The sequence below is a fragment of the Protopterus annectens genome, chromosome 8.part0 (assembly GCF_019279795.1).
Source record: "Protopterus annectens isolate FY-2018-M chromosome 8.part0, PAN1.0, whole genome shotgun sequence".
NCBI lineage: Eukaryota > Metazoa > Chordata > Ceratodontiformes > Protopteridae > Protopterus > Protopterus annectens.
The window spans coordinates 333832979-333845965 of NC_056741.1; the positions used below are offsets into that span (position 1 = coordinate 333832979).

At 38.4% G+C, this 12987-nt stretch overlaps 1 protein-coding gene across 4 annotated transcripts in view; it reads left to right on the top strand.

Annotated features, from left to right (window-relative positions):
* Window positions 1-12987, top strand: part of ARHGEF2 (Rho/Rac guanine nucleotide exchange factor 2) — a 924267-nt gene that overhangs the window by 687605 nt on the left and 223675 nt on the right. For all 4 annotated transcript variants that reach the window (XM_044079827.1, XM_044079829.1, XM_044079828.1 and 1 more), the window contains 2 exons: window positions 10345-10408; window positions 11787-11916. In XM_044079827.1, coding sequence (XP_043935762.1) covers window positions 10345-10408; window positions 11787-11916 — 194 coding nt within the window. The remainder of the gene's footprint in view (window positions 1-10344; window positions 10409-11786; window positions 11917-12987) is intronic.

A 12987-nucleotide genomic window follows, 5' to 3' on the forward strand; every position in this document is an offset into this window, starting at 1 on the left:
ACCTTGTCATTTATCAGAAGTGCATCCTTTTTAAGTTTCATTTAAAAAAGGCTCTTATACTCATCTACATAATAACTCAAAGTTATAATCACTACCTTTATCTGAGTTGCCTTCTTCTATGTTTTAATAATAATATAGCTTGCTTGAAAGCAGCAGTGGACAAGAGTGTGCATGGATTGTGGAAGTGATTTAGATGGAAAGGGACCCAAGTACTTCCTTTCTGCCCCCTTTGCTTTTAGCTTCAAGAAAAATAGGATAAATAAAAAAAAAAAAAATACTGCCATAGATTTTTTGTTACATTAATTGTTTTATTTTACTTGGTAATAGTGAAACATAATTTAGCTTTCAAAGTTGATTGTTGTGTTTGCTGTTTCTCTCTCTGTTTCCTTTGGTTGTTTAAATTGTTTGTTTTGTTGCCGTGATGTTTGGAAGTGGTGATACAGTACAGAGGACAGGAAAGTCAGTGTCCTGTTTTTCTACAGCATAATAGCATTCCATCCCTTACTTCTGATTGTTTGACAGAGTAAGATTTCATTCTTGTTCCAGTTTGACCAAGACAGTCTACAAACCACTCCACACTGGCTGTTCCCTGAATGCCTAAAGTTCTAGGCACTGGGTGTTGCAGCTGCTTGGGCAGTTTGATTATTTCCCATTGGTTGTCAGTTGAAACAACACTGGAAAGACCACAGAAATACCTCACAAAGACAATTACTGGCCTCAAACAGATGCCCTATGCAGACCGTCTCAAAAAGCTACAGCTTTACTCAATCGCATATCGCCTACTCAGGGGCGATCTCTGCCTAACATACAAAGCTATGTCAAACCCAGAGCTGTTGGACATGCTCCACTTAAAGAAATCCCAATCCCTCCGAGCTACATGCTCTAGGGACCTAAACCTTGTCACCACAATAAACAGAACATGCTGGAGGGATAGATTCCTGTCCCAGAGACTTCCCATACTCTGGAACAGACTACCTATCTATGTCAAACAGAGCTCCTCATTAGCACTCTTCAAGAAAAATCTTGATGATTGGATGGAAAATGGGAAATTCACCCCGGGGATCACTTCTGTGGCTCTGCTCGACAGGGGCACAGGAAAATAATTTTCTTGGGTGGCGAAAGCCAGGGTACATTTTTTGGCTAGGCTTGTATGGGTCCTAGGGCCGATAGCGTAGTACTTACCTATGAACCTTCCCAGTTAGTAAGGCCACAAAATGAGTGGAAGCTATTGGATGCAGGTTTTTGAGTATCTTTTGTCATAGTAATTATCATATGAGCATAATAGCAAGGTGAGGTTCCTTATATTTTTATGGTGTAGTCATGTTTAATAAAGCAGATAAAAATACACCCCATCTTTGACCATTTTATCTATAATAAAGGCAATGGTTTGCTGTTCACCTACACCTCATGGTAGCTTTATTAGGAAAAAATGCTTCTAGTGTTATTCCTTTTAACAAAAGTAGTAATTTGCTTCTGCTGCTACTTCTGGTATTATTACTTATGACAAGTAACTCAGACAGTGCAAGTATTAGGTGCCTCATCAGAAAATAAAAAAGTAACCAGTGGTGACCCCATGGCTCAGTGTTGTGGCCCTTCTTTTTAAAATGTAGTTTTCTGATCTCTACACCAGGAGCCAGGATCTCTGGCTAACTGAGTTTGCAGATAACTGCAAACTGGGTGTTACTGTCAAGTCCCCCTCTGATACCCAAACCTTTCATCAAAAATTCACAGTCATAAACACAATACCTGGTGTACCGAAAATGGGCTCAAATTAAATGCAAAAAAAAGTGCACTATTGTCACATTTGGTAGACGACCCCTCCCATCAACATACAGTATAGACAGTACCCCATTACAAAATAGAAATGTACTTGGAGACCTTGAAACATGGGTTAATAATTCCCTCTCATTTAAATCATCACATGACAACAGTGCAGCTAATTGCCAAGGTAACGCCATCATTCCCTTATATCCAGCACTAATTAAGCCTTCTGGATGTATATTAGTGCACATATCAGATGACTAATAGGACCTCAGAGGTGCCTAAGAAGTTCTTGAGCCTAAAGACCCTGAGCTACCTTCTCTTGGAGAAGAAGTAAGTAGTGTCACCAAAGGCAAAGCACAGCAAAATATAAAACTCCAAAAACAAATGGTTCTGCCACCAATTCCACTTAAAAACACTTGAAACTTGAAAACTTTAATAAAATATACGATGATAATATAAAATAAAATAAACACACTGGCTCATAAACCGGATAAGCGCTTTCGGTATAATACCTTTTTCAAATCCTAAATGTTTGCCAGTGAAACTTCCTCTTAAATACCTTCATTTCCTAGTGTTCACTCACTTAGATGCATTTAGCAACCATAGCAGCAGCATACACACCCTTTTAATTATGTCATTTTGAGTGCTGAAGAGCTTTCCCTTTTAGTGCAGGTTTTAAATGGACAAATGCATTCAGACTTGGTGACTGATCTGATTGCAAATTCATTATCCAAGAGAAGAGGGAAGGACCGTGACTTTATTCAGTGTCTTATACACTGCTGAGGATAGAGCTGTGACTTAACCTGCCCTGTCATTAGAGACCCTGTTGTTTGGTATCTGCTAAATCTGTGCAAGTTTAATAGTTCCGGTAATACTAGAAAAAGGGATCTAAATCGTCACCAGCAGATAAATAAAATGTTGCTTCCCTTACCTCTGGAGCAGACTGAGGATTAAGCAGTGTAGTATGCTGTCATCCTTCAAATGGAACTTGGATGACTAGATGGATGCCCACAAAAATTTACCTTGGGGATTGATTGGCCTAACCCTCCTCGAGAGAAGAGGATACAACCTGAGGGGAAGGTACTGGTAAGGCGTAATTTGCCCCAGGACTTAATTGCCTTGAAATTCCAGTGAATATTATGAAAAAATTATTTTCCACAAGTCATGCAGCCTTGGTTGGCTGTGTTATTTGCCTAAAACTGTTGCTTAGCTATAGGTAAAAGTTTCTTGGGCATTGCTCCTGCAAAGTGATGTCTACTTCCTCCTTTGCATGAATATGTTCTACAGTCCATATAGGAAGTTTCCGTGCCCCAGTAAGATACAAAACTAAGAAGCAGGTAATGGAATTCCTATAATTCTAAACCATGGCTGTAGGTGTAGCCTTACATTTAAGGAGGTGAGCACTTCACAGAGATTGCCATAGCCTTCACTTGAGTACTGTGTATAGGCTTTACCTGAATACTCATAAGTGTCTGAGAAAGTAATCTAACAACTAGATTAAATGCCATATATAGGTTTTAAAAAAAAATGTTTTTTTTTTTTTTTCGTACAAGGCTTTATATAGCTGCCAAAGGTATGCACTTGAGCATACAGGTAATTAAATGTGTTCAGGGAAGTTTCCGGAATGCAGCACCAGATATTTTGCTTTACCTGTATGCCTTTATGAATTCTTCTGAGGTCATCATTGACTCCATATGTTGCTGATAGTTGCAGGCTTTTACAGTAACTTCAGCAGACAGTAATGCCTGGTATGTGTCCCCATCTCTCAACAGTATAGTAGTACATGTGATAAATATTTGAACCACTCCTGAAACATGAAGCATTTAAATGTGAGTCTTTCCTCTAGAGTGCATAACTTGATCTGTAGATTTATTCTTCATCAATCCTTAAGTGAGCACTGTAGATTCCTTAATAAAAGGTACCTGGTATATGTAAAGAGAAAGGACAGGATGCTATCTTCATTGTGTATAGAGTACAGTATAAAATAGATATGACTACTAAAGGGAAGTTACACTTGAAAGAAGGCTATGTAAGCCCTTTGGGCAGAACTCTTCTCTGACTCACTCCATATTTCCCAGATGACCGAGACTGAAAATGGGGGATTTTCTATTCCTGCCTTTACTGTGTTTAACCATCTGCACAAGTCTATGGCTAGACTCATGTATTGTAATCAGTCTGCTGGCTGAGATCCGAAATGCAGCGTACATGTCATGTCTTTGACTGGGAATAAGCTATTTGTTGTGGAGGAGTTCACCATATTCTTCCTGACAATGTCTTTGGTGGTTCCTTTTAGTATGTGTAATAAGGACATACTTAACTACTGTTGCCACATTTCTCTCTGGAAGTCTTAAAAAATGTTGGCTAGGCATTGTGAGTTAATTTCTTTTGATGTTTTTTCCTAAGCCAGGCATATGTAAAAACATCATATATGACCACCCTACCTGCTTTATAAAGAAAGTGAAAGAAATAATAGTTCTGATTTTTATGGCATTGTAAAATCACTTATTTCTTCACATCACAGAAAACAAACTAAATTATAAATATAATACCTCACTGTGAAGAGCAATGCTTCAAACCTGTTTTCACTGGGACAGCTGCTCTGATTCCCAGTGTTTCAGTTACAGTTTAGTTCTTATGGTGAAAACGTTCTTCTGCAGTAAACCTACAGAACTGATGTTCCTGCTGTCAGAACTTCTTGACAAGTAAAATCTTCCCAAACTGCCAACTATTCCACATCCCATAATGCACCACTCCCTGCTGCCTCTCTTCAAGTTTTTCCCTCTGTAAAAAAAAAAAAAAAATCTTCTTATATCTGCAGTATTTGTAATGATACCACAGAATGGTGTTACTGGCCTTTCTGATGTTAAAGGCACTTTATGCCATTGAATCACAGGACCAGCTGCATAGGCTGGTCCTGTGATCCTCTTTTGGCCATGACCCACACCAAAATGAACACAACACGTTGCTTGTAACTTCTGTAACAATCGCTGCTTTGAAGAAATAATGCATGAGTTTAACAGGTTCAATGTATGCATTTTTAACACCTTTATTAAATTATCGCTTACGACATAGGCAAACAGACATTAATATGGCAACACAGTGGTGTAGCGGTTAACGTTGTCGCCTCACAGCAAGAGGTTCTCCGGTTCGATTCTCGGCTGGGGTGCCTTCTGTGCAGAGTCTGCATGTTCTCCCTGCATTTGCATGGGTTTCCTCCAGGTACTCCGGTTACCTCCCACATTATAAAGACATGCTTCTGGAGCACTTTTCTCCGGGACTCTGCTGAAAATAGGCTCTGTCGTAGTCGGACTTTCCCAGTCGACAAATGTTAAATAAATAAAGAAATGTAAAAGAAAACAAACCATAATAATATGTTTCAATTCAATGTATGTTTCAATTCACTTACACTATACTTCACTTGTGTTGGCTTTTATAAGTATCGTCAGTCCAACATTAATCAAGTTGATCATTTCCTACCTTCTCTTAAACCTCAGTCCTCCTCTAGAACATTATTTTGCATGTATTGTTCCAACAGTTTCTATTTATTTCTATGTAATTTGCATCTTCCTTTTCTAAATATCCCACTTCCAGTTCCTTTATCTCTATTACAATATTCAACACCTCAAATATAGCTGGTTTAGACTTTGATTTTCATTTTCTAGTAACTGTTTTTTGTCCATCACTAAAATTAAACGTAACAAGGCCCTTAGTATGTCTAGGCAATTCAGATCCTGTGTCCCGGCCCAAAGTAATAATTTCTTTAATTGTACCCATTTGTTTACTCAGTATTTCTGTAGAGTACTCTGCAAGGAATTTTTAAAATCCGCCAACTCATTATACTCCCAAAACATGTGTTCCCCGTTATCTCTTTCTTCCCCATCACACATCCAACATTTGCCATCTACCTGAGTAAAAATTATTTAGAGTCTGCTTGATGTATAAAAATATCAGTGCAAACACGAATAAGCAAAAAATGCTAAACCTTCTCGACTTTCTTGCATACTTCTGAGCCCTGTGTCCTCCCATTATTTTCTGGTGAATTGCTTATCCAATCTCTCTTCTCAGTGTTTTCTAACCTCGTTGACTTGAGTCTTATAGTTATTTTGCAGTGTTTTATATGACCTACTAATTATCCCTTTTTTAACAGCAGCTCCTGTTCTAAGTTCCAACTAAAACTCTACCAGTGCGGCTCTTTCATTTTGGATTCCCCTAACGCTTTCTCTTTGGCTGTACTATATCACTCCCTGTTAGGGAAGGCAGTCTCTTGTCTACCGCCCAAATGTTTCCCTGTCTAGTTGCTTGCAATATTCCTTTGACATTTTTCTCCAGTAAATCCCAGTCCCCTCTTGCCTATTCTCTGTACCCCTACTTGCAGTCATCCCTATCAGCAAAATCTCCATTCTCCATTCTTGTGTTGGCTTAGTTTTCAGAATACTTTCTCTACTTTATGAATATCATATTCTGTATGGCTGTTACTCTCCTTAAGGATCTGCATCCAAAATACCACTCTCTCATTATTTCTTGAATTTCGCCCCCTGCTCTGTCATTACCATCCTCATTCCTTTATATTTTGAAGTACAACTTTTTGCTTGTGTTATGTATATGAGCTTTAATTGTTTATCTCCAAATTTCCTTCAAATCAGGTAATCTTAAAGTACCTTGCTCTTTTGGAAGGCTCAACATATCCCACTAACACATGCCCCCCCTTTCCCTCCCAGATAAATTCCTTCAACTTTTTATTAATTATTGTCCACAACATCTCCTTTAGTTAATAAAATATGTCTAACCTGTATATCAAACTAAAGGGGCTAAACATATTTTCACTGCTTGTATCTCAATATCCAGAGAAACATACAAGAGCTTCCAGATTCTCAGTTTTTATATTATCTTTTGTTTAGTCTCTTCCCACATATCCTTAGCTGCCATAACAGAAGCCTTTTTAATGCATACTCCTGAATATTTCATCTTGTCGTGTCCCCATAAATATAGATACTCAGTACATGCATTTTTATGCTAGCAGTAACGTAATATAATCAACCAGACTTCATGTGAAATTGAGTTGAAGATATTATAACAAGCCAAAAGATTTGATCTAAAGCAGTAAACTTGAAAATTGTGTTGATATAAGACATTAAGTAATTCAAACTCTTTATAGAAATGGGGCAGACATTTTCTTTGTCGCAGTGATATTATATACTTTAGTTACTTTTTGCTTATTTTTGCTTGTTGCAGCAGACATCAGGCTCTTCCACTGCCAGTTCACTAATTATAACCCTCTGTGATCCTCAAACCCTAGCAACCTCCCTATTGTGACCCACACCAGCATGGTCTCCCTTCCAGAACAGTTCATACACAGAGGGGCCCCATTTCCTATGTGTAGGTTCTAAGGATAGAACCATGAGGTGCTGAAAGTGGAGCGGAGCCAGCAAGGAGCTGTCACTGCAGTTTACTGGGTTTTTAATTAGGCCCTACCCTGCAGACACTACTTTTGTAAGATGAGTGGGCAGTGAGGCATGGTGTATGAGGATATTGCAGCTCTTAATCCTGGAGCTGCCCTGTCTCCTTAGAACAACCCACACTTTTTAATTATGTGCTTTTTCCAAGCCCTAGCCCACCAGGGCTCAAGGAATGATCTGCCAACACCAGCACCATTCCTCCTCCTCCTTCCTGGTTCCAGTGCCATCTATGTTGACGTCCTTCAAACCAACTTGATCCTTGTAACCCTATCATAAACTTAAGGTTTCCAGATATACTCATACTGATCATCCCTTGAATGCCTAAATTTTTCTGTAACAGAGGTTATATGTTCTCCTCACCAAGGCTATGAAACACCCTTCCCTCTGTTGTCAGACACTGCTCCATTTACCCATTAGTTAAAATTGCACTAAGGTGGTATTTGTCTGTGAAGCACCCTTCTGTCTGTTGTCAGACACTGCTCCATTTACCCGTTCTTTAAAAATGCACTAAGGTGGTATTTTCTGCCATCAGCAATTGCACTGAAGTTATCCGAGTTCCTAACTTAATTTTTATGATTATTACCCATTCTTAATGTCCATTCTCTCATCCATTCATTTTAATCCCTCTCTTATTCCCACTGTCATGCTGAGAGACACATTTACCATGAATTATATGCACTGTTTCATTCCAATCCACATCATACCTCATGGAGATGCATGCCTGCTACCTAAATGTATTGTTTACTAGCTTTAATGTGAATAAAGTGTTTTGCTCTGAATGTTATCATTTATGTTGCCTTTTATTCTGTCAGCTATTGCCCCATCTCAACTAATAACACTACTTTGCTGTATAATATTTTCTCATATGTGTCATTATTGTACCAACAGCTCTTTCATTGAAGTAACGCATCAGTGTTATATGATTAACTAGTCTTTTGGTAAAACTATGTCTTTTAATATTAGTGCACAATCCCCTCTAAATATTTGACTTTAAAGAGTGGATAAACTGTACATATTCACCCTAATTGGAGAATGGACGTTCTCCAGCAAGGCGTTAATGTCAGGATAATGCCTGCTGAAAACTTGAGTCTGCCACTTCATGGCACCATGTTAAGGTACTGTAAAGCTTGGACAGAAAGAAAACAACCAGCCTCCATTTTTTATGCTTGTTAAATGCAACATTGCTAGTTAGCGAGCTTTAAATTAAAAAAAGACGTAGTAAAGAAATGTGTATGTGTGTGCATCTGTGCAAGCGAGTGTTGAGAGAGAAAGATTGAGAGTGTAAACTAGAGAGAGAAAGAGATAGCGCATACCAACTTATTTTGAGTACAACAGCTTCAACTGCTGCACACGTTGGCTAAACAATAAGAAATATGTAACTCTAATGTCTGGCATTGTGGATTGATTTTAATCCTCAGAAATTTGCCAACAAGTCAAATATGGTATAGTGGATAGACATTAACTGTGTGCAAAATCAGGGACACTAAGACATAGAGAGTTGCAATGCCTTGCATTCTGTGATTTTTTTTTTCATTCATTTGATTACAGTGAAGTATCTGAGGTGTATTCACAAAGTAGCTGTGGCTACTGGGTATTTGTAAGTGTGTGTGTGTGTCTTGTCTGTCTGTGCTGCTGAATATGTATATAACATTAAAAACATACTAACTTATATTTTAGATGAAAACCACTTTCTCCGACAGCAATTATATGTGCTACACCAAGTTTAAAACATTAGGCAGAGGAACCATTTAGACAGGATTATGCAAAAAATATATATAGTAGTAATAATAAAAAGAAATGCAAAACAATTTAACATATAGTCCATTCCCTAAGCACAGTAATGGCCTCTAGGCTCATAGGTTCATAGGTTAGTACTAAGCTAACTTCTCTTGCGAGCCATTTTAAGCCTAGCCAATTATCCCTTGTGAGACTCAAACCCTGCATTTGTAAGGCAAACACCTTAACCATTAGGCCACCCTCCCACACTGGGAATTAATGCCCTTCCAGGGACATAAGGCCATCTGCTATGAGGTAGGAGAGTAGTGCAGAAACAGTCTGTTTCATCAACCAACATTCCCTACTTTACCCGCAATTCCCAATCACCCCACCTACTCTGCATTTAACTTATCCATCTCCTCCCACCTACTCAAACTCAACCAATAACCTTCACTTCTTTGTAGCACGCTTCCATTCAATTATCTCAACACTCACTCTATCCATTCAGCTCCTCTCATTCAATTTGTTCCTTTCTCTTCACCATGCATCTGCTCACCACAACTGTGCATGCCAGCTTAATGCAGTATGCAATTGACACTACCCTCATCTGCTCTCCTACCATTTCCAGCCTTCAACAGGTCACTCAGGATTCCTTCTCATCATGTAGTTACAAATGTCCACCTTTTGGTTATGCCACTGCTCTGTACTTGAATAAAGTCACCACCTGTAACCATGCAACCCAGCATCCTCTTCTTAAGATACTAATCATAATAAATGTATGTGTGTTCATCCGTCTTCTTCCATGTTTATAACCAATGTGTCAGTACTGTTTCTTGTGTCTTTGTCTCTATGCTATGTATGCCATTATTTCATTCTTTTTGCTATTATGCTTTGTACAATATTTTGAACTTTTTTGTTTCTCAAACCCATTGTTGAATTGTCAAAATTGTAATTCCATGCTATGTGTTTAATCGTTTCTGTATATTTTAATATGCAAATATGGAACCTTTCTGCCCTAGCCTTTGCCCAGTTGGACTTTTAAGTCAACAAATGGTAATAAATAAATAAGTAAATAAATCTTTTCTATGCCTGTTGTGTAGCCAGAGTAACATTCCACTGTGGTCTTTGTATTAGATCACCGTATGTCCTGTTTGTTGTGCTGTCATCCTCTTTGGCTTTGTACCTCATACCGTCACTCAGCTCATGTAGCGATTTTGCACAGTTTAAAACTTTTTTGGGATGTTTTTTGCTAATCATTATATTCTTTCTTGTGCTATGATGGATGTACTGTATTGTATTCTACTGTGTTGAATTGTGGTGTTTGGTTTTCTTCTGTTCTGGTGATTGCTTAACTGTATTACACTGTACAAAAATAATTCCTTTGTTCTGTGTTGTGCTTTTTCTACAGCAACAGAAAATAGCTCTGGTGAAAAGTACTTCAGCTCTACAAACAGTTGCACTAAGAAGTAAAGGTGAGTTAATGATTCCAAGATAAGTGATGTTAATGAAAGACTGTTCACCTAAATTTGTAATTGGGTGCTAGTAATGGGATGTATGTAGGCATCAGTAGGAAGCATAAGATATTTTAAGAGGTTTGGGAGTGAGGTACTTCTGAGTTTTAACAGTGTATCATTGTTTTATTTGGATTTCCTTTAGATGCAGTTGTAACCAGATCAGTTCCAGATCCCATCACCTTCATCACCAAATGCTTCTTCATTGTTGCATGCAGTGGTTCTTGTTTATAATGCTCAGGCTAAGTCTGGCAGTTGGCCCAGACTTTTAAGGCGGTGAAGTGTAGTTCCCATGGTATAGGGATTCATTCCCTCAGCCCTCACTTGTGTACTCTGTGACCTTGAGCAAGTCACTTAATCAGACAGTGCTTAGTGGCAGCTGGGAATTTGAACTAGGCTCCTCAGTGGTCCCCTGGACTGCAAGCTCAGTACTTACTTCTGACTAGTGTAACCATATCCTCCCCCAAAACTTGATTTTCCATATTGCTGCCGTCATTTTCATTGTGTGCATGCTGGAAAAGGTAGGGTACAACTCCCTTGATGTAGTGTCCATTTACACTTGTGTGTGTGTCCCTTGCCAAAATTGGTAGTCACTGGAGTAACACTGTGATGCTTTCTAAAAACCATGTCAAGTTTCATGGCAGTGCTCAGCAAAATGTTTCCTGAAAATGATTTGCTCTGAAGTAGCGTCATGATGACCTCAGCTGCTATGCTGCTATATATTGCATATTACATACCTTGATCAATGCTTGGAAATGTTTTCACAACCTTTTTGTCGTAGCTCTAGACCCTCAGCTGGGACAGCATCTGCTTGGAGATATAAATGGCATGATAAGCCTTGCTCTTACCTAAGCAGCACAGGTGACAGTAACACCTTCAGATGGAGGTTGGAAATAAGTAACTGTGCCCCCCCCCCCCAAAGTCCTATTCTTCTGCACTACAACATCAACAAACTTCTTTTAGAAGAAGCTGCTGTGAAGTAACTGGGATCTCCCCTATAATCTGTGTGTACATGGCAATGAAATGTACACAAACGTTTTCAACAAAAGACTTTCATTGTTCTGCATGTGAATTGGCCTTCTATTAACCATCTTATAATATGTTGTGTATCACTTCAAATAAGAGTTAAGCCTTAAAGAATTTTGCTTTGCACTGCTAAATCATTGTCTGCTGTAGTAGTGATGTATTTAAGAGACAGCACACGGCTTTGTTACTGGTTTGATTGCACCAGTGATAAGGTCTGAGATGGTGTCAATTTATTGAGAGATGCCAAAAATGTGTGCTACTAGCCTGTTGTGCTGTACAGTATGTCAACTGAGATGTGTTTTTTTCTTTATAGGGAGTATAAGGGAGAGGCCTAGTTCAGCTATTTACCCATCAGAAAGTTTTCGGCAAGGTTTCCTGAGTTCTCGAAAACCCAGGACCCCCTTGTCTTTGTCTAAAAGTGTCTCAACTACCAACATCGCAGGGTAAGTTGAACTGAATAAAAAATTCAGCAGTTGTGTGGTTTAAGTTATTTTCCAGTAAAAGCATGTCTGAGGCTTTCATTCCTCTCTGTCACTTTGATTTTTTGAAAATTACTGGAAGATGTCTGTTCTAATAAAAAAGTTTGGCTGTCATCCCACATCCATAGTTTCAAAAAAAGAATGGTTCAGTAACATTATGTATGTATGTATGTCAGTAATGATTCTTGTGTACATAGTTTGCAGTCATATCAAGACAAAAGTTTTTAATGAAAGTCATGATCACTTACCATTGCTTCCTTTGTCTAGTAGCCAAAGAAATGTTCTACCTTACTTTGGTTCATACTGAGACCTGGGGATTGTTACGGATAACAATTTTGCATTCCTTGACTATTAATATGTAGAACAACCTTTGCTTGAAAAAAAAACCCTTCAACTGAAGTTCTTATTGGGTTAGTCACGATTTTATTCACCTTTGTTTAAACTGTTGTGATTCTTCCTGCGGGTTTAAAAAATAGGTTTTACACGTTTTGAAATGGCATTTAAACACCACATAGCATCTCATGTTTAACTTGTGATTAAAGCTGTTGCCATCTACTGTTGTTTAGTAACTTGTGTACTAAGTTTTGTAAAGGACATAAGAGAACTGGAGGTGAGATCTTTAGAAAGAGGAATGAGCAAATTACACAGAAATAAATGGACTGTCTGGGAAAAATACCAGTAAAATAATATTCAGCAGGTTCAGTGAAATTTAAGAGCAGGAAGAACTTGAGCAATTAATGTAATATTGGAGTGAATGAAAATTGTTAAAAAAAAACTGTGGACCAAATTCAGAAAGGTTATTGGGAGGTGTACATGAGGTGTACACTTCACCATAACCTGTTCAGACATGCAGCACTGCACTGCAATGCTAGATACTAATGAGGCATTCTGGAGGAGAGGCATATGCTATTTAGCCATGTGCTGTCCCTAGAAATGCTTGTAGTAAGACATTTACACAACCACTCAGCTGCATAAAATTAACATGGTCACTACACTGTCAAAAGGACATACTCACCTATCACAGTGGGTCAATGT